The sequence below is a fragment of the Schistocerca serialis genome, unplaced genomic scaffold (assembly GCF_023864345.2).
Source record: "Schistocerca serialis cubense isolate TAMUIC-IGC-003099 unplaced genomic scaffold, iqSchSeri2.2 HiC_scaffold_1353, whole genome shotgun sequence".
In the NCBI taxonomy this organism is placed as follows: Eukaryota; Metazoa; Arthropoda; class Insecta; order Orthoptera; family Acrididae; genus Schistocerca; species Schistocerca serialis.
The window spans coordinates 2,305,194-2,333,073 of NW_026047573.1; the positions used below are offsets into that span (position 1 = coordinate 2,305,194).

The window sequence follows — 27,880 nt, forward strand, 5'->3', positions numbered from 1 at the left end:
AGGGAGAGGGGTGGGTGGAAGGGAGGGAGAGGGGGGAGTGGAAGGGAGGGAGAGGGGGGAGTGGAAGGGAGGGAGAGGGGGGGGGAAGTGAGGGAGAGGGGGGGGGAAGTGAGGGAGAAGGGAGAGGAGAAGGGAGAGGAGAAGGGAGAGGAGAAGGGAGAGGAGAAGGGAGAGGAGAAGGGAGAGGAGAAGGGAGAGGAGAAGGGAGAGGAGAAGGGAGAGGAGAAGGGAGAGGAGAAGGGAGAGGAGAAGGGAGAGGAGAAGGGAGAGGAGAAGGGAGAGGAGAAGGGAGAGGAGAAGGGAGAGGAGAAGGGAGAGGAGAAGGGAGAGGAGAAGGGAGAGGAGAAGGGAGAGGAGAAGGGAGAGGAGAAGGGAGAGGAGAAGGGAGAGGAGAAGGGAGAGGAGAAGGGAGAGGAGAAGGGAGAGGAGAAGGGAGAGGAGAAGGGAGAGGAGAAGGGAGAGGAGAAGGGAGAGGAGAAGGGAGAGGAGAAGGGAGAGGAGAAGGGAGAGGAGAAGGGAGAGGAGAAGGGAGAGGAGATGCATCCCTGGAGATAAAGAAGGCTGCACTGGCTCGGGGCCCCGTGCTCGCCACGTACGTATCCACAACATCGCCTGCAGCGCCTCTCCTGGACTAGTGACCATTTGAGTTGGATTCTAAATGACTGGACAACTGTGTCGTGGTCGGATGAGTCCCAATTTCAGTTGATAAGAGCCGATGGTAGGATTCGACTTGGGCTCCACAGACCCAAGTTGTCAACAAGGCGTTGTGCAAGCTGGTGTAACGGTGCAGGCTATGTTTACATGGGACGGACTGGGTCCTCAGGACCAATTGAACCTATCAGTGGCTGTAAATGGACATGTTTGGCTACTTGCATATCATCAGCAGCCACTGACGGACTTCGAGGTCCCAAATAACGGTCAAATTTGTATGGATTACAATGCGCCACGTTATTGGGCCACAACTATCTGTGACTCGTTTGAAGAACATTCTGGACAATTCGATCGAATGATTCGATTGCCCAGATCGCCTGACACGAATCCCATTTAGGGGACATACAGACAGATCAGTTCGTGCACGAAATCCTGCAATGGCAACACTCCCGCAATTATGGGCGTCTATAGAGGCAGCATGGCTAATTATTTCTGCAGGGGACTTCGAACATCGTGTTCAGTCCATGTCACATCCAATAGCTGCATTACGTCAGGCGGAAGGAGATCCGACAATTTTAGGAGGTATCCCTTGACTTTTGCGACCTCCGAGTAGTGACGAAGCCCACACCTCTCTCTGAATTTTTAGTGAATGAGAATATCCTGGGAGAAAACTGGTAAGCATAGTTTTCCCAGTATGTCACGGTAAGAAACTTATTGGCTGTTGTACCCGTCCGCGTCGGGCGCGAGGAAACCATAGACGACAAACGTAAGCAAAAAATATGAGAAAATGAAATTAATTACAGTACTGGCCATTAAAATTGCTACACCACAAAAATGACGTGCTACAGACGCGAAATTTAACCGACAGATGCTGTGATATGCAAATGATTAGCTTTTCAGAGCATTCACACAAAGCTGGCGCCGGTGGCGACACCTACAACGTGCTGACATGAGGAAAGTTTCCAACCGATTTCTCATACACAAACAACAGTCAACCAGCGTTGCCTGGTGAGACGTTGTTGTGATGCCTCGTCTCAGGATGAGAAATGCGTACCATCACATTTCCGACTTTGATAAAGATCAGACTGTAGCCTGTAGCGATTGCGGTTTATCGTATCGCGACATTGCTGCTCGCGTTGGTCGAGATTCAATGGCTGTTAGCAGAATATGGAATCGGTGGGTTCAGGAGGGTAATATAGAACGCCGTGCTGGATCCCTACGGCCTCGTATCACTAGCAGTCGAGATGACAGGCAGCTTACCCGCATGACTGTAACGGATGGTGCAGCCACGTCTCGATCCCTGAGTCAATAGATGGGGACGTTTGCAAGACAACAACCATCTGCACGAACAGTTCGACGACGTTTGCAGCCGCATGGACTATCAGCTCGGAGACCATGGCTGCCGTTATCCCTGACGCTGCATCATCACAGACAGGAGCGCCTGCGATGGTGTGCTCAACGACGAACCTGGGTGCACGAATGGCAAAAAGTCATTTTTTCGGGTGGATCCAGGTTCTGTTTACAGCATCATGATGGCCGCATCCGTGTTTGGCGACATCGCAGTGAACGCACATTGCAAGCGTGTATTCGTCGTCGCCATACTGGCGTATCACCCGGCATGATGGTATGGGGTGCCATTGGTTACACGCCTCGGTCACCTATTGTTCGCATTGATGGCACTTTGAACAGTGGACGTTAGATTTCAGATGTGTTACCACCCGTGGCTCTACCCTTCATTCGATCCCTACGAAACCCTACATTTCAGCATTATAATGCACGACAGCTTGTTGCAGGTCCTGTACGGGCGTTTCTGGGTACAGAAAATGTTCGACTGCTGCCTGGCCAGAACATTCTCCAGATCTCTCACCGATTGAAAACGTCTGGTCAATGGTGGCCGAGCAACAGGCTCCCCACAATACGCCAGTCACTGCTCTTGATGAACTGTGGTATCGTGTTGACGCTACATGGGCAGCTGTACCTGTACACGCCATCCAAGCTCTGTTTGAGTCAATGCCCAGGCGTATCAAGGCCGTTGTTACGGGCAGAGGTGGTTGTTCTGGGTACTGATTTCTCAGGATCTATGCACCCAAATTGCGTGAAAATGTAATCACATGTCAGATCTAGTATAATATATTTGTCCAATGAATACCCGTTTATCATCTGCATTTCTTCTTGGTGTAGCAATTTTAATGGCCAGTAGTGTATTTCTGATAACCGATGCAAATTGAGCATCTGTTTACATCACCGTCGAATAACATCGTGAAGCAGAACACCACCAGTCCACTGAAACGACAACCTGTGTCATTGTCTCACGTTAATGGACCGATCAGCTTAATACTATTCTTATGTAAAGATACACGCAACAAATGAAAAGAAATGATCGGCAATTTGATCTCTGAGTGGTTCGACCTGGAGATATTCAAGTAAGTAACGAAAGACACGTAATATATCCGGTGGTTCTACCCTCGAACAATTCTTCAGTTATGTTTTATTTACTGGCTGTGAATAGTGACAGAAATATTCGTACATAATCCTAGTTGTTATCACAGGACTCAAGAGGTGTGCTTTTTCTAAATAAACGCGATTCATACATTTCCCTTAATATCGTATGTTTAACTAAATACGAGGGACCACAGGAGCAGATGCTTACCCTCTGTAGAATCCGACAGAGAAAACGCCACCATCAGGCGAGGATAGATGAAGTACGTAACGATCGCTTATTTCTTCACCGTCACTATGTATTTTGCATTTGCCGCTTCACTCACTTACCAAGTGTCTATCCAAACGATTTTAATTACAAAACATTTCTTTGTATAAAAAAAAAAACAGAAGACATTTTTCGGTACTATAAATTACAGTATTAATAGACTTCTATAAATACGTTTTTGAAATCACTTTGGGGGCAAGGCATAAACGTCTTTCACAGATGATGAGGATATATTATGTGTTGTAAGCCCAATGAATGAATGAATGAATGAAGTTATATGATGAACAGAACATACTTTATGCATTCAATCAGTTACCAGCTAGTACTTCATTGTTCGTTTAAATATTTTTCAAAATAATTTTACTCTTTTTTTAATGTATTGGTTATGTATGATTTTCTGATGGCAAATTATTTTCAGAAATATTCTCATTTGCTTGAGTTGTATAATAACCAAATAAAGTTTACTTGCGCACTGATCAATAAACTGTCATTATTATAAGGCTTAGTTTTCAGGATTGGATGAGAACTTTTTTTCAATATTTACATTTGACTGAGGCAAAAGTGAATAGTTGTGTTTACGTGGCATTATACTTTGTTTCCATTCCTCCCAACGGGAAAAAACTCAGCGAGGGATAAAATTTCCATCCAGTTTTGTTTAAAATAAAGTTTGCTTCATATTTACAACCGCTACGTAATAGAATTACACACAAAATTGTTTTGCTTTAATTATGTTATCAATATTATTGTACTGATTGTTTTCAAGTCCGAGCTATTTTTGGCTCAACAGTTTACAAACTGCAGTAAAGTTCTTAAACTTTAGTGTGATACAAGTCAGCGTTGAAGCCTTAATTGTAAATTTCATTTGATACGACTCTCTATGTAATTGATACGGAGCTCACATCACACGGTCGGCGGCTCCTATCATCTGTTCTGTTGCGGCTCTGCCGCTACACCAACTGCTTCATAGGAACAAATGCCTGCTGCTGGTACCAAGGTTAGCACGATGTGTCGCGGGCTGCGCTTCTGCTTTTCACCTCTGCATCGTTTATACGAAACAAATTAAGTGCAGCATCACAGAGACAAAACATTTGTTATCCACTATACGGCAGTGAAAAGAGTTTTGCTTAGCATATTTGTCTAGTCAGTTGTTTAATGTAGTTTATACGCAGTTACTACTGTTCGTTCATTTCAAAGTAAGAACACGTTTCCTTGTTGGCAACACTGTCAGCGGTCAGAGCGCTGCATGACATCCACTACACAGTACACTACAGAATTACTGTTAGCCTGTTGCACATAGTTCAGCTCTCAGCGAATCATATTATAAAACTGTCTACGACAAACGGTAGTTTAGCGTTCTTGTAGGGCACAGGTTATTTATTCAGTCCTTGAAGTTTTTGTACTTTAAACGCGCACAACCATACGTGACAATTGTGGACTTGTTAAGCACTGTTACTGAATACCACAACGGCAGACAGCAGTTCGCTTTGTTAGTACCACGTTTATCAGACGCGTTTATTTGTGGTTCGGTGCGAGAACACTTATGAAGATACACTTGGTTAAAAGCGTTCGTGCATACTTCATCCGATTACCTCCATAATCCGACGCAGCAGAGGTGAGTACAGATTCACGTACTACTATGGGCTTTCACATGTTGTATTTGCTTATGCTTGCGTAGCCTTTCAGTATGTGCTGAGTTCCACAGTGGGTTTTAAACTGCACTATCTACAGAATCATTGTGTCTCTTTTCTCAGGAGCTTCTGTGTACGTTGACAATCAAATAGTTGCTGTGCAAGTATTTTGTTCTCATGCAAGGTGAAGCTTAATACAACACTTGAATTATTTGTATATTAATATCTCTCTTTTTTTTATTTTAGCGGTGGAGCTATGTAACAAGATTTATATGTTCTCATAGTACTCGCTCATGTACTTAGTTACTTGGTTTAGTGGCCTGATGTTTACATGTGAAATATATTTCATAAAAGAAAAACTTTTTTCTTTTCGTACATGGCATCGCTATACGACCTTTACTTCCATAGAAATTACGGTGTCTACGCAATAAGCGAAAATTACCACAGGAAAAAAATGGGTAAATAAACCGTCCGCCGCGTGCGCGAATCAAACATGGGCATCCAGACACACACAAAGAGAAATTTTGTGTAACTACGAGATTGACAAGACTCAATAAGCAACTCATTTCCTAGATTTTTGTATTAGTACTATGTGCTTGCTTTATTTATGTAGAAAAATTCACAAGAAAATAATTACTGGCTCCTGCCAAAACTTAGCAACTACGTTTGTAAAAATAAGCTAAACATAAGCCATACACAATTACAGATTTGTGCCTTGCTTGCATAGCTAAAGATTTTTATTTCTCTTGCTTGCTGGTATATCCTACCCATACTGGTTGTGCTTACAGTAAAAGTGTGATTTTATGGTGTACATTTTAATATTCATTCCCATACCATGTATCTGTCATAAATTAGTACTTTCCCAAATTATTTTGAATTAACTATTGTACTGTTCAGAACATATTTAAAATTCCTAGCTTTACACGCCACTGTGGTTAAACCATGAAACAAAGCGTACTTCTACTGCTTCAAAGCTTGTGTCCAAATCTTGATCAGTTGTTATACAAATATATTTGCATATATACATTAGTCCATGAGATTAGTACAGCCGATCGTCTGTCCGAGACTGTCATGAATTAAACAGAAATATTTACTATCTATAATTACAAGAGGTTCACTTAACTTTGAAGGATCATGCTTTAAAATTAGAAAAGTTTTTTTTCATTTTTAGAAGAGAAATTCGCCGGACTGACTACAAAATGCCATCCTAACTATTAATACTATATATGCAATAGAAATTTCACCACCTTTCCTTAGGCCCAGGGAAAGCAATATGTCACATGACAGTACTGTATGTGCAGACGAAGTTGGTAGTCTGCGCATGACTGGTGTGATTGACCTGAAGGCATTTCGCAATTACAGTTGCCTCTGCCCGCAGTGTCAACTTTGTTTGCGCCTATGATACATCTCATAAGGGACTACGTGCGCATGATATTCGTACCCCTTGATACCAGGATTATGCGGTAAGACATTTGAATATTTATTCAGCAAATCAGCTAGTTCAGCCTTTTGTTGTTCTGTTAAATGCCCTGATTCGCCTATTTTCGTTTGAATATGGGATAAAATATCCATGGCATCTCCTGTATTCTGACATTCTAGTGCATTATGAACACAGTACTGCCCACTACTAGTGGACAGAGCCTTAGTTTTTATCAGTTTGAGACATTGGCCTTCACTTTTTCGCAATACCTACCATGACATGATGTTTTCCTTAAGAAACTTACAACTTGTTCCGTTCAGATGGTCGATCTTTGCGTCCCCTCTTCGCAGAAATCCCATGTCTACCAGACAGGAAACAGACAAATTCTTGACAGTGAGAAACGTTGAGCCCGCGCCGAATAATGCTGCGCGAACGGCTGGGCACGTTTGGGGAGAGTGGTGGTGGTGGTGGGGGTTACGGGCACGCCCTGTAGAGGAACTCCACAGCGCTGGAGGGGGAGTGCGTTCTAAACTGAAGCGTACGCTCAAAATTTTCGTTTAGTATTAAGTGGAGCCCTCACTTGTATGGTGACCATTCGAAAAGCTCTGCCACCTCTGCTTTCGTTAATATCAAAAAAGAATTCCGCTGAATTGGTTTTCGCCTGGTTTATTAACCATTTGTAATTTTCAGAGAAGCATCATGAGTGCCGAATTTTAATAATACCTGTACTTTTCACTTGTTGCCCTGTTAAAACCTGCTTCTTTTGCCAGAGCACAGCAGAGTTTACAGTTTCACCTCACAAACATGTTGTGCAGAGAGAATTCCGAAACAGTGGCTCATGAAGTTGAAGTAAGGAACTGAGGAAAAGTAAGATCGGTAGCTTATGAAAAACCACACCCGCGGTATAAATATAAACGTGTACTGTCTAATATTGTTCCGAAACCTATAGCATGTGCTTTCTTCGAGAAAGTCCAGTTCGTGGAATAACACGGTAAATGAAGTTCTGCATAATAAACATAAGGAAAAATAGTCTCTTTGCGTTTTATCATTTGCCAAAATCTCATTTCGATATCTCAAACAGTTGAGGAAATATAAGAGATGATGTTGATATTACACTGTGGCTTCATTGATACGTCAGAGCAGTTTTTTCGAGATCCATGACAGACACCAAGTCCCAAGTCTAAACAAAAATTCAGTATGTTAGCTAAATTTAATACACCGCTATAATATAATGTAGTATGCACCGAAAGTTAACATCATAGCGACTCTTGTTTTTCAATGCAAACTTTTTTGAAATTCGTGCAGCGCCTTACTTCCATGCAAATATTCAACTATGACTATTAAGGAAATTATGTGCACACATTATGTAGATGATACTACTGTTCGGACCTCACGTTCCACAGTCACCTAACTAATTGTCCCTTGGCACCAGTAGCACCGGAGACTACACAGTTTTGGAATGGCATTATCGGTACACTAGATTTACTAGTTACACTTTTGAAAATTTCACGTCACGGACGTTAATACCTGGTCCTCTGTCCAGTACAACTGTCGTGGGTATGCTCTCCACTACAGCATTCACAGCTGCCTGAACTAGTTCTTTAAGTTTCATGCACGATTTAAAATCTCCTCACAGTTCTTCTCGAATATCTGTATCCTCTTTATATTGTAGCATACGAAACTTTTCATCAGGTTTCCTCGTAGGTGTATGTTCGGGGTGGTCACAAATTTTTAAAGTCAGTTAAATACACAAGTGTGAAATTAATAGCATCTACTGTAAAACAGTTATGCTTATCAAGATATTTGCACAACTTCCGCCGCTGTCTATAATAATAATAATTTTCAACTTGTCTGAAAAAATTTATGTATGTGGAATTTTGTTATTTTGTATATTATTTAGTGCAGTTAATGGCAAGAATGAAACAATGTTTAGTCTTTCACTACTCTCCATTTCATATATTTGTGGAAGTGGCAGTTTTCGCGCCTTTTTTAGTTTTTCTGAAAAATGTGCAATTCATGCCTGTGCAATTCATGCATGTACAATTCATGCATGTACAATTCATGCATGTACAATTCATGCATGTACAATTCATGCATGTACAATTCATGCATGTACAATTCATGCATGTACAATTCATGCATGTACAATTCATGCATGTACAATTCATGCATGTACAATTCATGCATGTACAATTCATGCATGTACAATTCATGCATGTACAATTCATGCATGTACAATTCATGCATGTACAATTCATGCATGTACAATTCATGCATGTACAATTCATGCATGTACAATTCATGCATGTACAATTCATGCATGTACAATTCATGCATGTACAATTCATGCATGTACAATTCATGCATGTACAATTCATGCATGTACAATTCATGCATGTACAATTCATGCATGTACAATTCATGCATGTACAATTCATGCATGTACAATTCATGCATGTACAATTCATGCATGTACAATTCATGCATGTACAATTCATGCATGTACAATTCATGCATGTACAATTCATGCATGTACAATTCATGCATGTACAATTCATGCATGTACAATTCATGCATGTACAATTCATGCATGTACAATTCATGCATGTACAATTCATGTATTAGTTAATGAATTGATTTCCAGGCCGATAATCGGGAATTATTACGATGCACGCACACAGCTTATGCATATTATACACTTCTTTGTTGAATGTTCGCTTCTAGTCACGCTTATTTGATTTCCTCACTTTCTCAAACAACGAATGTCGTCTGAGAGGCCCTGCTTCCTTTTCCTGGTGATTCTGTTTTCTGTTAGCGTTTAATACAGGTTCAAGGGGCCCAGGTTGGATTCCCAGCTGGAGCAGAAGATTTTTCTCCATTTGGGGACTGGGTTTTGTGTCACTATCATTTAGCCCAATGTGGGCGTCGAATGCAGTAAGCACTTGCCCTCGGCTGCCGAACTTCCCCAAATGGGGGACTCCCGGCTCACAATGCTGTACGCTCATTACGACAGGTTCAACAAAACTGATGTTGGCACTGCACAAGAAAGCCGATTCCTGCGCAGTAAACAGCCAACTCCAAACACACACTGCCTTTCACAGAAATTATTAAATTCAACTAGTGCCATCTACCAATGAGGTCACTTGACCAGAACACGAATAAGGCGCTGAGAGCCACGAGGGCCAAAAGCACACTGTCCTTGACCCCCAAATTTAAGTGAATATCAGAGAAACCAGTGAGACAGCTTTTCTTGAATGTTCAGATATACATGTAATGTGGGCCTACAGTGCCGATAAACCTGACCCACCGAAAGGTCAACAGATTTCAGAAGCATTGAATAAATGCTCTACACTCACAATTGACGATGATGTGCTTTATGGTTCTGAGTGCCTCAAATGGATTACTGTAGGATAAAATCCAGAACTTAATGTACTGTATCTCATTCAGAATCTCACAAAGTAGGTGTTTTTTGCCAGTATATCTATAAAATACACCAATGTCCGATCTAATGTTACCATATAGCGGGTGAATTGGCGTATCTGTGCAGTGTGCCAACTGCCTAGTGGGATTTATGCCAAGCAAACGACTGCTGCAGTGCGCTGTCACCTGTTGGCATTGATGTAAACTTGTAGATGAGTGCTGTGAACTGTGCACATTGCTTATCAAATCCGTATGTATTCGGCCCGTGAATGTGCGCCCGTTATCGTGATCCAAAGTTTCAGTTTCACTGAGTCAGGGGAACAATGTAGCGTAGCGCGGTAGGTGTCATTTATTTCGGGTTACCCCATCTACATTATGTTTAAAGCGTTCAAAGAAAAATAACCAATAAATCAGCAAGGTGCCAAATGGTACGGTGTTCATGTGCTCTTGTGCTCTTACCCAACAGCTGCCACTGCTCTTCATGCCGTCTATCACTTCCACTCGCCCCCCTTTCTGACGGTCGTAGTGAGTACGATGGGGGCGGTTTTAGTATGACCCACCAGCGTTGCTTGAGGACCATTCCTGGGACACCTCTAAAGTGCTCACGGCATGATTTTGCGGGGGTGGCGTCCAGTTAGGCGCAGGCCTCGTGTTTTGTCCCGATATACTGCGTCCATTATTTCTGTCATTGTTATTCATCGACAGTTTCCTAGAATGTGATTGCAACCTATGAATTGTGTTCCGAGAGCAGTTATACCCTGGAGTAAATCAATGTCCAATATTTTGGTTACTATGTCGGCCGTCTGCATGCGACGGTTAGTGCATATGTTATTATCTATTGTGGCGTTCATTCGCGTGATACGGCACTGCGCCGTTGCCACACACACCCTAACAAACAGTATTTACAATTAGTCCAGTAGAATTAGCATTCCAATCGGAAATAATTGCTACAAAAATTTTATTGTTTTAATTGCTTCGTTTGTGTCCCAGTATGACTATCCTAGGTTTTCCCCCACTGCCGAGTTGTGGAAAAGTGCGGGGGGCCAAAAATGTACCCGAGAAAGTGGTATTTTTCGGTTTCGTGGTTATATCTCGTAAATGACTCACAAATCGAAAACATAGTGCAATTAAAAATTGTAGGGCATGAAACTCTGCATTGAACGAGACCATCCGTATATTTCTTGGACCACCCGTTTCCATACTAGTGTTCTTCAAAATTGGACCAATTTCACATATTCATAAAAATTTTTCGTTTTAACCTCTGTTTTTTGGTATTATCGTAGAAACTAACCCACCTATCAATAGTGTCGTTCACAAAAAAAGATATGGAGAGAGAAATTTGGCATTCGATGAAACCAAAAGTGAATTTATTGAACCACCCATTTGTGTACTGCTCCTCATTAAATTTGGACCATTTCTCATCAATTTCAAATGTAGTTCTTCAGTAATTCTTATGTACAGTCTTTTAAACACAGAACTATAGCAACCAATTGTCTTGTACTTATGTAATATAGTAATAGAATAAAATACTAAAATTTTGTAAAATTTGAAAAATATTAAAGTTTTTCATATGTCGAGGGTTAAGAACTGAGACCTCGTATCTGACAGATGTCAGAGAAAGTTCTGACTCAAAAAAATTGCAAGTGGAAAAATGCATGTTATAACAAAATGATGCAAAAAATACAATGCACAACCTGTGAGTAATAAGCGATTATCTCTAAATAAAAAATCAAAACAATCAAAATTTTTATTAAAGGTTATTTTTTAGCTCCCCTGTGAAATTTGTCTTGTCAGGTACGTGGTATCCGTTCGTAACCCTCAATATAATATAGTGATACCCATTCAACTGATATGAAGGATACAAAAAGAGAGAGACACTCCTTGAAATTAAGTAGTGATTATTATATTTCGTAATTACAGAATTTTACGTGAATGTATGAGATGAGAAGGTAAAAGTAGGTATGTACACAAATTTCACATACGTCAACGTTTGACTGTCTTGTTGAGAGAAGAGACTGTGGAGCTGGTTCTTTAGAGCTGGTTCTTTGGAGGTAGGAATGAGGCCAAGACAAACTCTGAAGCCTGCCATCCCCAGAGGAGCGGATCCATCTGGTGTCCTATCCACATTTGTACTTGTAAGTAGGTCCACAAGCAATGCTGGCGATCTGCTTCCGACGTTGGTGGTAGGGATGCTAGGGTGAATCTGAATTTCATAATCGCTTTGGAAAACAGGTCGAATCGCAAGTTGTCTTAAGTCTCTCCTGCCATACCTCCGTAAATCGGAGGTCAGCTTCGACAATAGCTTCAGCTTGAGTGTCATGCTCTCAGAAAGGTATGATATCTTCCAGAAGACATTTTTGACCAGTAGATTGACCACCTCCTTCTTGCCCCGACCGAAGGGTGCTGAAGTTGTGTCACATCCACTTATGGGGTAAAGAAATATGAGTGACCTGATCTTTGCCAGTTTGAAATTGTTAGAATCAAATACTTTTGATGAGGTCTTTCCTCTTCCAGGTTTCAAGAAATATATATTTGCTGATGGTGTGGCTAGGGCATTGAGCATGATGAGAAGGTCCGTATCCTCACCAACAACCACAACCTTCTCATGCTCCTGTGAAACCTCAAGCACTGTGGCAACAATTAGGTGGTCTGCGTCTTCAGTAGCTTGCCTTACTGAGAAGCCTTCATCTTCGAGCCTCGAAATAAGCAAGCTAATGAGATGTACTTTATTTCTGGAAAGGAACTGCTCCTGAGTCATAGTCACCATCATTAGCTCGGTAAATATGACCTCAGGAGTAGTGTGTCTTTTGTTTCGGCAGAGGTGCTTAGCATATTTGATTCTCTTGGTGGGCAAGTCTTCTGGGTAGCCATCGACCACCACACTTCTTAAGTATTCAACGTATTTGGTTAGCATTAACTTAAGTGTTTCACCATTCTTCCATACAACGCACTGGAGAAGAAATCCATCGATGACAAGGGTGCCATCTCATATTGGAAGAATTCTTTAATAAAATGAAGAACAAACCGCCTTCAGTCACAAGTTGCGTTTATTTACTGCACTATGCATTTCGAGCACTGGAGGCTCATCTGCAGGTGCTTTTTAGCGATTTACATTAGGTTTTTTAGTTGTTTGCCTGTTGATATTACATTTTTCTGTTACAACATGGTATATTCTAGATGTAAGTTTAACAGCGTTAATAATATGAAAATAACTTACAGTTTAACATTGTATGATGTCTGCTTCTGTTGTGCAGTTGGTATACACAATATACGTCTTTAATTTTGCAGTACATACTGGGATATATACATAGTCACACACTTTCTCGCACATTGTAGTAGCAGAACGTAAACCTGCCACAGATTCTCGTTCATACAGATGTTCTACTTATAAATATAATCGATTTTCTTGTTTCACAGAAGATAACGTGATAGTATTAGTACACAGGTGTTATTAAAATAATTATTTGGCACCATGTTGTAGGTTGTCAGCTGTTCGTACTATTATGGATTTGATTTCTCAGGAAAAAATAAACTTTTGAAGGTGTAAAAAAATTGTGGCTGTTAAACTCTGTTTGTTCATTCAACAAGTTTTCGGAACATTTTTCTTTGTGTAGCATTATTTCTAACTGTTCTAGTAGATTAAATTTTTTACTGTTGGGTTCTGTGTGAAGTACAGTTAGGCTGTTGTGGATGTCGTCAAGTCTGTTTATTAATATACATGTTGTTAGTTATTGTAGATTTTTCAAAATGGTGTAGTCGAAAGGTGTCGGTGTGTTCTTTATACCGTGTGTGGAAGGTTCTTCCAGTTTTTCCTATGTAAAATGCAGGGCAACTGTTACATTGTAATTTATATATTCCACTGTGTTATGTTATTGGCTTGTTTGTGTTCCCTGCGTGAGGTAAGTGGTATCCAAGTTTGCCGTTTATGGAGAAAAATATTTTAATATTTTTTTAATAAGTTAGCTACTTTTTGTGATACTATGCCTAAGTATGGGATGCTTGTGAAGATTTGTTTGTGTTTGTAGCTTTCTATCTGCGCCTAAACTTACTTGCAACCGTGCAGGATGACAGAAAGTGGATGGAATGACCGGTTGAGATGAGTTTGTAACGAAGTATGATCTAATGGTAGATGATTGAATGGTAGATGCATTCTAGAGATAGGAAGATGTTGCGTCAGATCATTTAAAAATTTTTTTCCCTTCTGTTAGGGTGCATCAGTTGTGTGGCATAACCTGTGTTCGACTCGTATTCAACTGTATGTTATGTTTGAGGCTTAGAGCACTATCTACTCGCGATCTTTAACAGCAGATCTGCCATCAGAGGAGTTCCATCTCATGTGTGTGGGTATGACGACGACGACGAAACACGCCCATCTTGTTTCGGCACTTTCCTCTAGATGAACGAAGATATTTGCAAGGTACTCCATTAACCTGCCGCATCTTTGGCATAAAATCGAGTCTTCAGTTTCATAATTACATTGATTCTATGTTAGTGGCAGTTTGTGAGATACTGAATTCCCATGGATACATCTGCTTGACAGATGTTCTGTTTACAGATTTAGTGGCGGCATGTCTTGTAATTTCACATGTCGAACATCGTTGCTATGCGTTGGTCAGTTTCCTTGTGAGAGGTATTCTCCGTTACTAAAGATCATTTTGTATGGGACTGATGCAGGCATAGTATAATTTCTAAACCGTGATCGGATATGAACAGAGGATGCCATACACCTCTGCGAAACTATATTGTGCATGTATCACAGGGAATCGATGTCTTAAGGAAGTAGTTTTTTTCATTTTACAGTTTATCTTGTTACAGTTTTAGGGCGCAAAATTGCTACGGTCATTAGCGCCCACTCTGCGACTTAGGGAAGGGTACAAAAACCAAATGGGAAATCTGCAGCAATGAAAGCTAAACTCAAAAAGAGGGGAAACTAAAAAACCAAAGGGAAACTTAGGAAACCACTGTAGGAGAGGGGGTTGTTTTTCCCAAAAAGAGCTTCAAATGACCGACGTGATCTCATTGACACTGATAAGCTCGAAGGCACGATCAGCTGAGCGCGTGTCATCATCTAAAATGGAAGGCATATCAGGCGACAGCTGTAGATGGGCTTGTAGTGGAGTAAAATAGGGGCACTCAAGAAAAAGGTGTCTCACCATCCACAGTTGAGAGCAGTGGGGATAAAGTGGGGGAGCATCGCCACTTAAAAGATGTCAATGGCGAAGAAGTCAGTCCCCTATCCAGCGTCTAGTTAAAATTACCTCCTCCAGATGACAAGTTCGGGAGAAAGATGTCTGAGCACTGAGAAGAGGTTTCACATCCCGCAATTTATTAGCGGGAAGTGTAGACCAATGAGCGTGCCATAAAAGAGCAACACGACGAAATAAGACACAATGCAGATCGGTGAAGGGCACCACGCGAACAGTGGGCTGAGGAAGGGAGACTGTAGCATTGCCTACTATATCGGCTGCCTCATTTACATGGATACCAACAGTAGGGGGACAAGGTATGTTATATCCGACATGCCATTGTTGCAAATTTATTCAAAATGACGGCGATGACGTCATCCAAGATGGCGGCTCTAGACTTAGCAACAGCGCATGACGTCATCCAAGTTGGCGGAATTTGGTGAGAAGTTTGAATTTTGGCTGGAAGATAGGTCAATTGCGCTACCTCCACTAACCTAACCCTCCAGAAAAAAAATTGGTTGGAAATTCAAATTCCAGCAGGATAATGCATCACACCACGAAAATGGCAGGAAAATAGACCACTTGGGGTACGTCCACTAAACTAACCCCCAACCCCGTAGAAAATGGCGGCAAGCTCAAATTCCAGCACAATAATGGCAGTAAAACTTGACTTGTCTTTATTATTACTTCAACAATATCATGCAGGTGTGTTCGCCACGAGGTCCAACTGGCTAAGTCACATAGCCACCAGCAGAGGGCGTCATTCAAGATGTCGGATTTTGGCGGGAAGTTTGAATTTTGTTGGAAAGAAGGCCAACTGCGTCACGTCCACTCAACTACTGTCATCAAGGACGGCGACTTATTTTGTTTCACCACTCAGATGACCTGATTGGCGGTGCACATTCAGTCTTTGCTGTGTTGTCACCGTCAAAGCATCGTCACATGTTTGATCATCAAGATGAATGTGAAGGATGTAGACATTTGAGGGAGGACTAGCCATATTTCACTACATCATTTATAGAAGAGTATGATAATGCAGATGGCAGTTATAAGAATCGAGGGGCATGAAAGGGAAGCAGTGGTTGGGAAAGGAGTAAGACAGGGTTGTAGCCTATCACTTATGTTATTCAATCTGTATATTGAGCAAGCTGTGAAGGAAACAAAAGAAAATTTCGGAGTAGGTATTAAAATCCATGGACAAGAAAAAAAAACTTTGAGGTTTGCCGATGACATTGTAATTCTGTCAGAGACAGCAAAGGACTTGTAAGGTCAGTTGAACGGAATGGACAGTGTCATGAAAGGAGGGTACAAGATGAACATCAACAAAAGCAAAACGAGGATAACGGAATGTAGTCGAATTAAGTCGGGTGATGCTGAGGGAATTAGATTAGGAAATGAGACATTTAAAGTAGTAAAGGAGTTTTGCTATTTGGGGAGCAAAATAACTGATGATCGTCGAAGTAGAGAGGATATCAAATGTGCTGGGGGTCATAGTATTTTCATGCAGCACTCGACTGTTGATAACTTATTCAATCTAGACATGGCAGTAACTAGTACTAAATAGATGGCGCCCATGAGTTCAAGCTGTATACAGTAACATCATTAACTGGCTTCAGACATGTAGCATTCACATAGAAGATATAGACCATTGTCTTAGCACCTGTATAACGGCAGCGCCGAAGTCTTGTGCTATTCCTCAAATAAGTGTTGTGAATATTGAACTCAAATTTACTGATGGCATACCCAACTATTTCAATGGGTCTATAACATTATGAGATACATTTGCTTAATTTGAGGGATATAAGAAACAACTCTTTTCGAAATACTGTACTTCTGTTGCACCATTTGAAAAAGAATGAACTTATTGTTTTCCATGCTGATCATAATTTTATGTCTCGAGTAAATAAATATATTTATAATATTAACTTTCTCTTTGTCTTTTTTATTTCTCTAGACAAAAATGTCACAATTGTTAATGCACTTTAGTACACCTTAATGTACGTTAATGTATGTGACACACTTCCCTTTAAATACACCATGTGGAATTCATTCTGTCGTGTAGCCGTTTTAGTTCAGTTCGTAAGGTGATTGCACTATAGTGGCTACACACACACACACACACACACACACACACACACACACACACACACACACACACACACACACACACACACTATTTATCATATAAAAGCCTATTGCACGCCAGTACATAGCACAATAGGTATCATGGCAGGCTGGGTGATGCACACTTGCTGCAAGGACTTTATTGTTGGTGACTGGTCCTGTGATGATCAAGACCAGAAGACCAAGTAGTAGTAGTAGTAGTAGTAGTAGTAGTAGTAGTAGTAGAAGAAGAAGAAGAAGAAGAAGAAGAATGGAGCACTCCTTCACAACAGCATACGAGCTATAATTGTAGGTCCTTCCAACTGTGGTTAGACAAATGTCTTGATGGCTGTGTTAACACACACAGACTGAGTCCGCTTCAAGCACCTTTTCGTCTACTCTGAAACACTGCTTAAACCCAAGTACCAGTTACTGCAGAAAATGTTAGATGGGGTAGACGGCTCTTTTTTTGTTTTTTTTGTGGTTTTAGGGCGCACAACTTCAATGGTCATTAGCGCCCAGACTATGTTAGGAATGCACCGCGAGGCACAAGTTTAAAACAGCAACTAAAATGGAAAACATGATAAAAGACAGATTGACAGGCATAGGATTAAAAACAGCATAATCAAATGTTCTTAGACAGGTTTGTCAAGTTGATAAAATGAAGTACGCGAGCAGCTGCTCCTGGGTCATCCGCTAAAATGGCATCTAGAGTACATGGTAGGCCAAGATCAAGATGCAGTGTATTAAAATCTGGACAGGACGTTAAAATGTGGTGGACCGCCATGGACAGAACGGCGCCGGCGCAGCCGTGAGCAGATGGTGATGGCTGAACCGGCAGTGTCCAATTCGTAACCGGGCCAAAACTACCTCCTCCCGCCGAGAAGGGCGTGAGGAGGACGTCCAAGCCGCGGGAAGAGGTTTCAAGGCCCAAAGCTTGTTGTACGTAAGTGCAGCCCAAACGGCATGCCACAGCGACAAAATGCGCTGACTAATGACCCTGCTACAATCTGATGAAGGGACGCAACAAGAAGCTTTCCGAGGCTGGAGGACCGCACCCTTGGCCGCGGCATCTGCAGCTTCGTTCCCAGGGATACCGACATGGCCAGGAACCCACATAAAGCTAACCGGAGAACCGTCGTCCACCAGCTGCTGAAGAGAGCGTTGGATCTGGTGCACGAAAGGGTGAACTGGATACGGATCACTGAGGCTCTGGATGGCGCTCAGGGGAATCAGAGCAGATGACATAAGCAGAATGTCGGTGGCGGCAGATGTAAAGAACAGCCTGGTAGGGGGGCAAAGAGCTCAGCTGTGAAGACCGAACAATGGCCATGGAGCCGGTATTTGAAACTTTGTGCCCCAACAATAAAAGAACACCCAGCCCCGTCATTGGTCTTAGAGCCTTCTGTATAAATGACGGTCATATTAATGAACTTCGAACAAAGTTCGACAAAATGGGAGTGGTATACCGAACCGGGGGTAACCTCCTCTGGGAGCGAGCTGAGGTCAAGGTGAACGCGAACCTGAGCCTGGAGCCAAGGTGATGTGGGGCTCTCGCCCACTCTAAAGGTTGCAGGAAGTGAAAAATCAAGGTGTTGAAGGAGGCAACGAAAGCGAACTGCAGGGGGTAGCAGGGCAGAGACATACAACCAGTATTGACGGTCGAGAGAGTCGTCAAAAAAGGAATGATAAGACGGGTGGTCGGGCACTGACAGTAGCCGACAGGTATACCCTCAAAGCAGTATATCGCGCCGGTAGGTGAGTGGCAATTCACCGGCTTCAGCATGAAGACTCTCGATGGGACTAGTGTAAAACGCTCCGATCCCAAGACGTAAACCCCGATGTTGTATGGAGTTGAGGCTGTGTAAGATGGACAGCTGTGCAGAGGAGTATACGAAGCTCCCATAATCCAGCTTGGAGCGGACAATCGACCGAATAGGCGAAATAGGACTGATCCGCTCCCCACGACATACCATTGAGAACACTGACATTTAGAGAACGGGTACAATGGGCAGCCAAATAAGACATGTGGAGACCAGCTAAGTTTTCTGTCAAATGTAAGACCTAAAATTTTTGTTGTCTCCACGAATGGGAGAGCAACAGGACCGAGTCGTAAAGACGGTGGGAGAAACTAGCGCCAGAAGTTAATACAGACCGTCTTCTCTGCAGAAAAACGGAAGCCATTTGCGACACTCCAGGAGTGAAGATGGTCAAGAGGACGCTGAAGACAGCGCTCCAGGAAACATGTGCGCTGCGCGCTGCAACAGATGGTAAAATCGTCCACGAAAAGGGAGCCTGATACATCAGCTGGGAGGCAATCCATTATTGGATTGATCGCTATGGCGAACAGAGCGACGCTCAAAACTGAGCCCTGTGGCATCCCATTCTCCTAGCGAAAGGTTTCTGACAGGACAGAACCCACACGTACCGTGAACTGTCGATCCATTAAAAAGGAACAAATAAAAAGAGGGAGGCGACCGCAAAGGCCCCATGTATGCATGGTGCGGAGAATACCCGCCCTCCAACAGGTGTAAGCCTTCTCCAAATCAAAGAACACAGCCGCGGTTGGGCGCTTCCGCAAGAAGTTATTCATAGTGAAGGTCGACAAGGTAACCAAATGGTCAACAGCAGACCGGCGCCTACGAACTCCACATTGTACATTGGTAAGTAGGTGTCGAGATTCAAGCAGCCAAACCAAACGAGAGTTAACCATTCGCTCCATCACCTTACAGAGACAGCTGGTAAGCGAGATCTGTCGATAACTGGAAGGCAAGTGCTTGTCCTTCCCCGGCTTAGGAATCGGTACAACAATAGACTCACGCCAGCATGCGGGAACATGTCCCTCAATCCAGATGCGATTATAAGTACGAAGAAGGAAACCCTTACCCGCAGAAGAAAGGTTCTTCAGCATCTGAATATGAATAGAATCAGGCCCTGGAGCGGAGGACCGTGACCGGGCAAGTGCATTTTCGAGTTCCCACATGGTGAATGGGGCATTATAACTTTCACGATTCGAGGAGCGGAAGTTAGGTGGCCTAGCCTCCTCTGCCTGTTTTCGGGGGAGGAAGGCAGGGTGGTAATGAGAGGAGCTCGAAACCTCTGCGAAAAAGCGGCCGAAGGCATTGGAAACATCCTCAGGGGCCGCAAGGACGTCATTCGCGACCGTCAAGCCAGAAACTGGTGAGTGGACCTTAGTGCCAGATAGCCGACGCAGGCTACCCCAGACAACAGAAGGAGTAGAACTGTTGAAGGTGCTTGTGAAAGCAGCTCAGCTGGCTTTCTTGCTTTCTTTAATAATATAACGGCACTGCGCATATAATCGTTTATAATTGATACAATTCGCCACTGTAGGGTGGCGTTTAAAGGTGCATAAAGCACGTCGACGAGCACGTAAAGCATCTCTACATGCTGCAGTCCACCAGGGGACCGGTACGTGAAGTGGAGAAGAAGTAGTGTGAGGGATGGAATATTCAGCAGCAGAGAGAATGACTTCCGTGAGGTGTGCGACCTGACTATTGCAGCTTGTGAAGGTCTGATCCTGAAAGGTCGCCCTGGAAGAGAAGAGCCCCCAGTCTGCTTTGGAGATGTTCCAACTAGTTGAGCACGGCGAGGGGGTATGATGCAGGAGATGGATAACACACGGGAAGTGGTCGCTCGAATATGTATCAGAAAGTGCATACCACTCAAACTGGCGTGGAAGTTGGGTGGTACATATAGAGAGGTCTAAATGGGAATATGTGTGAGATGTGTCCGAAAGAAAAGTAGGGGCGCCAGTATTGAGGCAGACAAGATTGAGCTGGTTGAAAAGGTCTGCTAACAGGGAGCCCCTTGGGCCGGATGCTGGGGAGCCCCAAAGGGGATGGTGGGCATTGAAGTCTCCAGTTAACAAAAATGGTGCAGGTAGCTGAGCAATAATTTGCATCATGTCTGCCCTTGTAACGGCAGATGACGATGGAGTGTAAACGGTACAAATGGAAAATGTAAAAGTGGGGAGAGTAATTCGAATGGCAACTGCCTGCAGGCCGGTGTGCAATGTGATGGGATCGTAGTAAATGTCATCCCAGACCAGCAACATAACCCCTCCATGACCCAGAATACCTACCACAGAGGGTAGGTCAAAACGGACAACGGTGTAGTGTGCCAAGGCAATTTGATCGCATGGGCGTAGCTTCGTTTCCTGGAGGGCTACGACGAGCGGATGGTGCAAGCGGAGCTGCAACTTCAAGTCGTCTCGGGTGGAGCGAATGCTGCGAATATTCCAGTGAATAAGTGCCATCGTGAGAAGAAAAGGAAGATGAAGGAAGGGGTCACCTTGAAGGCCGCTGAGGGCCTGGCTTCGAGCGAGCACTGCCGCCGCTATCAGTAGGCGGACAGTCATCGTCAATTGGTTCTATAGGTCCATCGGCCATCTTAACAAGATGGCCGATGGAGGGGGAGCTTCCTCTGCAGGTGAACGGCCAGATATTCGGCTACCAGTGGTGCGGCCAGGCGAAACGGATGACGGCCTGGGGTGGCAAACGCTGGGTGGCGCAGGAGAAGAAATGTGCCATGGCGGAGAAGGAGAACTGTGCTTCCTATGAGCCTTCTTGGAAGGTTGTTTAGTGGAAATACTGGTCGATGGCTGGGAGTTGAAGGTACGTAGGAAGTCTGCACGGGACGGTTCCTTCTTGAAGGCCCGTGCATCTGACTTCTGGGTCTTCGTCTTGGCAGAAGCTGATGAAGGTGCTTGTGTCTGAGGGGTGATGGGAGGAAGAGGAGACATCGACCGAGCGATCTTAGTACTGGCCGAACAGACGACCGTGGTGCTGAAGGTCAGATCGCATGTCTGCGTCGCCACCTTCCTGGTAGTCCATGGAGAGCCGAGGACAGTACTGTATTTGCCGCTGGGAGCAGCGTGGGCTTCCTACTAGCAAATAGCTTGCGAGCAGCCGAGGTGGACACTTTCTCTTTGACCCGAATTTCTTGGATACAGCGTTCTTCCTTGTAGATGGGACAGTCACGGGAGGAGGCTGCATGGTCACCCTGACAGTTCACACAATGAGGAGACGGAGGTGGACGGTCACCCTCATCGTCATCCCTGCCATGAGTGACACATTTAGCCACATTGGAACAAGACTGGCGAGTGTGATTAAAATGCTGACACTGGTAGCAGCGCGTAGGTGTCGGGACATAGGGGCCAACAGAAATAACCTTGTAGCCCGCTTTGATACGTGACAGCAGCTGAACACTATCAAAGGTCAAGGAAAGTGTCTGGGTCGGTACAAGGTCATTGTTGACCTTTTTCATGACCCTATGGACAGCCGTCACGCCCTGCTCAGCGAGGAAAGACTTAGTCTCCTCGTCAGTCAATCCGTCAAGTGATCGAGTATATACCACACCACGAGACGAATTCAAAGTGCGGTGAGCCTCCACCCGAACAGGGAACATGTACAGGAGTGTGGCCCGAAGCAATTTTTTGTGCCGGAAAGGCGCTCTCAGTTTCTAGTAACAAGGCACCATTATGCAACCTGGTACACGACTTGACAGATCAAGCTATGGCATCTACGCCCTTCTGGATAACGAAAGGTTTGACAGAGGAAAAATCCTTGCCATCCTCAGATCGAGAAACTACGAGGAACTGTGGGGCAGGCGGTAGTACTTTTGTTACTGGTGGCTGGTCAAGTTTCCGTTTATGGGCAGAAGGTGCGAGAGAAGAAGAAGTGAAATCCATTGCGGAGGAATCCCCCATGATTGCCAGCATCTCCGATGGCGCCCGCCTTAGGTGAATGTTTACACCTCAGGTCACACCTCCTGAGAAACAGACAGAGGGACCAATCGGCGTGGTCAGAAGGTATCAGCTCAGGCAATCACCCCTCCCTGGGCCTGGCCTTTACCAGGGGGTACGTGCGTGCCTTACTTGTCTACCCAGGGCAGGGAATTACGGGTTACCCCGTCACCGGCTACTTGTGTGAACACGTGGGTCGGCCTTCAGGCGCGCACAGGGAGGAAGGAAGAAGAGGAAAAAGAAGAGAGAGGGAGAGAGAGGGCAGACTGTCTCAAACGCAGAGGCGGAGACCAGAGAAGCCAAGGAGAGGAAGCCAAGGCAAGGAGAGGAAGCCAAGGCAAGGAGAGGAAGCCAAGGCAAGGAGAGGAAGCCAAGGCAAGGAGAGGAAGCCAAGGCAAGGAGAGGAAGCCAAGGCAAGGAGAGGAAGCCAAGGCAAGGAGAGGAAGCCAAGGCAAGGAGAGGAAGCCAAGGCAAGGAGAGGAAGCCAAGGCAAGGAGAGGAAGCCAAGGCAAGGAGAGGAAGCCAAGGCAAGGAGAGGAAGCCAAGGCAAGGAGAGGAAGCCAAGGCAAGGAGAGGAAGCCAAGGCAAGGAGAGGAAGCCAAGGCAAGGAGAGGAAGCCAAGGCAAGGAGAGGAAGCCAAGGCAAGGAGAGGAAGCCAAGGCAAGGAGAGGAAGCCAAGGCAACGAGAGGAAGCCAAGGCAACGAGAGGAAGCCAAGGCAACGAGAGGAAGCCAAGGCAACGAGAGGAAGCCAAGGCAACGAGAGGAAGCCAAGGCAACGAGAGGAAGCCAAGGCAACGAGAGGAAGCCAAGGCAAGGAGAGGAAGCCAAGGCAAGGAGAGGAAGCCAAGGCAAGGAGAGGAAGCCAAGGCAAGGAGAGGAAGCCAAGGCAAGGAGAGGAAGCCAAGGCAAGGAGAGGAAGCCAAGGCAAGGAGAGGAAGCCAAGGCAAGGAGAGGAAGCCAAGGCAAGGAGAGGAAGCCAAGGCAAGGAGAGGAAGCCAAGGCAAGGAGAGGAAGCCAAGGCAAGGAGAGGAAGCCAAGGCAAGGAGAGGAAGCCAAGGCAAGGAGAGGAAGCCAAGGCAAGGAGAGGAAGCCAAGGCAAGGAGAGGAAGCCAAGGCAACGAGAGGAAGCCAAGGCAACGAGAGGAAGCCAAGGCAACGAGAGGAAGCCAAGGCAACGAGAGGAAGCCAAGGCAACGAGAGGAAGCCAAGGCAACGAGAGGAAGCCAAGGCAACGAGAGGAAGCCAAGGCAACGAGAGGAAGCCAAGGCAACGAGAGGAAGCCAAGGCAACGAGAGGAAGCCAAGGCAACGAGAGGAAGCCAAGGCAAGGAGAGGAAGCCAAGGCAAGGAGAGGAAGCCAAGGCAAGGAGAGGAAGCCAAGGCAAGGAGAGGAAGCCAAGGCAAGGAGAGGAAGCCAAGGCAAGGAGAGGAAGCCAAGGCAAGGAGAGGAAGCCAAGGCAAGGAGAGGAAGCCAAGGCAAGGAGAGGAAGCCAAGGCAAGGAGAGGAAGCCAAGGCAAGGAGAGGAAGCCAAGGCAAGGAGAGGAAGCCAAGGCAAGGAGAGGAAGCCAAGGCAAGGAGAGGAAGCCAAGGCAAGGAGAGGAAGCCAAGGCAAGGAGAGGAAGCCAAGGCAAGGAGAGGAAGCCAAGGCAAGGAGAGGAAGCCAAGGCAAGGAGAGGAAGCCAAGGCAAGGAGAGGAAGCCAAGGCAAGGAGAGGAAGCCAAGGAGAGGAAGCCAAGGAGAGGAAGCCAAGGAGAGGAAGCCAAGGAGAGGAAGCCAAGGAGAGGAAGCCAAGGAGAGGAAGCCAAGGAGAGGAAGCCAAGGAGAGGAAGCCAAGGAGAGGAAGCCAAGGAGAGGAAGCCAAGGAGATGAAGCCAAGGAGATGAAGCCAAGGAGATGAAGCCAAGGAGATGAAGCCAAGGAGATGAAGCCAAGGAGATGAAGCCAAGGAGATGAAGCCAAGGAGATGAAGCCAAGGAGATGAAGCCAAGGAGATGAAGCCAAGGAGATGAAGCCAAGGAGATGAAGCCAAGGAGATGAAGCCAAGGAGAGGAAGCCAAGGAGAGGAAGCCAAGGAGAGGAAGCCAAGGAGAGGAAGCCAAGGAGAGGAAGCCAAGGAGAGGAAGCCAAGGAGAGGAAGCCAAGGAGAGGAAGCCAAGGAGAGGAAGCCAAGGAGAGGAAGCCAAGGAGAGGAAGCCAAGGAGAGGAAGCCAAGGAGAGGAAGCCAAGGAGAGGAAGCCAAGGAGAGGAAGCCAAGGAGAGGAAGCCAAGGAGAGGAAGCCAAGGAGAGGAAGCCAAGGAGAGGAAGCCAAGGAGAGGAAGCCAAGGAGAGGAAGCCAAGGAGAGGAAGCCAAGGAGAGGAAGCCAAGGAGAGGAAGCCAAGGAGAGGAAGCCAAGGAGAGGAAGCCAAGGAGAGGAAGCCAAGGAGAGGAAGCCAAGGAGAGGAAGCCAAGGAGAGGAAGCCAAGGAGAGGAAGCCAAGGAGAGGAAGCCAAGGAGAGGAAGCCAAGGAGAGGAAGCCAAGGAGAGGAAGCCAAGGAGAGGAAGCCAAGGAGAGGAAGCCAAGGAGAGGAAGCCAAGGAGAGGAAGCCAAGGAGAGGAAGCCAAGGAGAGGAAGCCAAGGAGAGGAAGCCAAGGAGAGGAAGCCAAGGAGAGGAAGCCAAGGAGAGGAAGCCAAGGAGAGGAAGCCAAGGAGAGGAAGCCAAGGAGAGGAAGCCAAGGAGAGGAAGCCAAGGAGAGGAAGCCAAGGAGAGGAAGCCAAGGAGAGGAAGCCAAGGAGAGGAAGCCAAGGAGAGGAAGCCAAGGAGAGGAAGCCAAGGAGAGGAAGCCAAGGAGAGGAAGCCAAGGAGAGGAAGCCAAGGAGAGGAAGCCAAGGAGAGGAAGCCAAGGAGAGGAAGCCAAGGAGAGGAAGCCAAGGAGAGGAAGCCAAGGAGAGGAAGCCAAGGAGAGGAAGCCAAGGAGAGGAAGCCAAGGAGAGGAAGCCAAGGAGAGGAAGCCAAGGAGAGGAAGCCAAGGAGAGGAAGCCAAGGAGAGGAAGCCAAGGAGAGGAAGCCAAGGAGAGGAAGCCAAGGAGAGGAAGCCAAGGAGAGGAAGCCAAGGAGAGGAAGCCAAGGAGAGGAAGCCAAGGAGAGGAAGCCAAGGAGAGGAAGCCAAGGAGAGGAAGCCAAGGAGAGGAAGCCAAGGAGAGGAAGCCAAGGAGAGGAAGCCAAGGAGAGGAAGCCAAGGAGAGGAAGCCAAGGAGAGGAAGCCAAGGAGAGGAAGCCAAGGAGAGGAAGCCAAGGAGAGGAAGCCAAGGAGAGGAAGCCAAGGAGAGGAAGCCAAGGAGAGGAAGCCAAGGAGAGGAAGCCAAGGAGAGGAAGCCAAGGAGAGGAAGCCAAGGAGAGGAAGCCAAGGAGAGGAAGCCAAGGAGAGGAAGCCAAGGAGAGGAAGCCAAGGAGAGGAAGGCAAGGGAAAGAGTAAGTGAGACAGTGAGATGGAGAAGAACAAAGAAGGGAACCAACCAAAGGAAGGAGGAAACGAGAAGAAGCGAAAAACCAAAATGACCGCAAATATAGGTCGTGGAACCGCCCGTCTCCGGACGCAGGCGCTAACTACCCCTTGAAGGGGAGGGACTGCTTTTAGTCGCCTCTTTCGACAGGCAGGCATCAGGAATACCTCGGGCCTATTCTAATCCCGGACCCACATGTGGGGGGGGGGGTGGGGGGGGTGGGTAGATGGTGTAATGTAAGAGCATTCAGTGAAAGCGACGACATCCCCCCCTCCCCCCACCTGAAAAGGTAAAGCCTAACACTGTCTTCATATTTGACTATGTGGCTGTCGAAAAGCAGGATCAAATTCGTAGATATTTCTGCTTTGGTCGTCATATGGGTGTTGACGTATTTTATCTCAGACGTATTCCAGGATCCCAGAACACTTGGTGAGGGATAATGCCAACCTCATTATAGCCTTCAAACAAGACAATCTCAATTTAACATACATTTACCAGGCTCATGTTGGGACTGACATGTCATACAATGAATTTGTAAAGATATGTGCTGATTGTTGGAATCACTCACAATCCGGTTTTCTCGTTGTTGATGAAAGGCGGAAACTGAATGATGGTAGTTATAGCCGGAACTTCCAGCAGTTTCTCCATATATAAATGTACAAAATAGCTGAGTGCGTCAGTAGATACTACACCATGGACAAATTCGCACGCTTGGCGGATGCTCAATCTGAGAGATTAGGTGTGCATATAATGCTCACGTGTATACCGATATGAAATTTAAGAATCTTGAGGCAAGACTCGGTAAGCTTGCAAGGGAATTAATGGACACTCAAACTTCTTGCACTTAACCAAAATTGGCTAGAGAATAGATTTAGCGCAATTGGAGAGAAGATAGAAGCTGAGGTGGTTGTTATTGAAGGAGGAGGTGTAGGGAAGAACAAGAATGACAAAGCATATATAAAACCACGCGATATGAGCAGCTCTGATTAGTATGCTCCGAGATGTCGACAAAGCATAAAGTCATTCAGCCACGCAAAGCAGCTCCAGAGAAATTACGTTAGCTGAGGATGGGGCATATGGGTTGCGAGCAAACATTACGAGAAACTTTTAAACCTGTTACCGAATCTATCAGTAAGATGGCTTAGCGTGATAATGATTCAATCGCAGAATTCACCAACCAGTATTGAGCGGGTAAGACAGAACATTTGGTGTCAGTGGGGAGAGACCGTACATGCTAGGCTCAAACTGTAAGTTTATATGATAGCACGAAACGCATCGGGGATACAGAGTTTAAAAGAACACCTGGCTTAATGAATCTTATCTTCCTAAGGCCCTCAAAAACTTGAAATACTCTACCAATAATCGCAAAGTATATGGTGAAATACTGCAATTGACTGAGCTGTATAAAATTCCTGACAGAAGACTGAGAAACCTGCAAAACTCTAAATACAGAGCCATTATACAACCTTTACTGAATGAGCATCCTAAAAGCATTGGTGAAGGTGTAGACTTTCAG

At 45.2% G+C, this 27,880-nt stretch overlaps 2 protein-coding genes across 2 annotated transcripts in view; both read left to right on the forward strand.

Moving 5' to 3' along the window:
* LOC126440163 (eukaryotic translation initiation factor 3 subunit A-like) overlaps positions 1 to 24,764 on the forward strand; it is a 43,707-nt gene extending 18,943 nt beyond the window's left edge. The window contains exon 2 of the mRNA XM_050090606.1: positions 23,206 to 24,764. Within this exon, the coding sequence (XP_049946563.1) occupies positions 23,206 to 24,764 (1,559 nt within the window). The remainder of the gene's footprint in view (positions 1 to 23,205) is intronic.
* Positions 24,765 to 24,914: 150 nt separating this feature from the next.
* Positions 24,915 to 26,336, forward strand: LOC126440165 (cylicin-2-like). Its single transcript, XM_050090607.1, has one exon. The coding sequence runs from the start codon at positions 24,915 to 24,917 to the stop codon at positions 26,334 to 26,336; it is 1,422 nt and encodes a 473-aa protein (XP_049946564.1).
* The last annotated feature ends 1,544 nt before the right edge of the window (positions 26,337 to 27,880 follow it).

Coding starts and splice junctions, on each gene's coding strand:
- LOC126440165 (XM_050090607.1), top strand. CDS start 24,915: ATGAAGCCAAGGAGAGGAAGCCAAGGAGAGGAAGCCAAGGAGAGGAAG.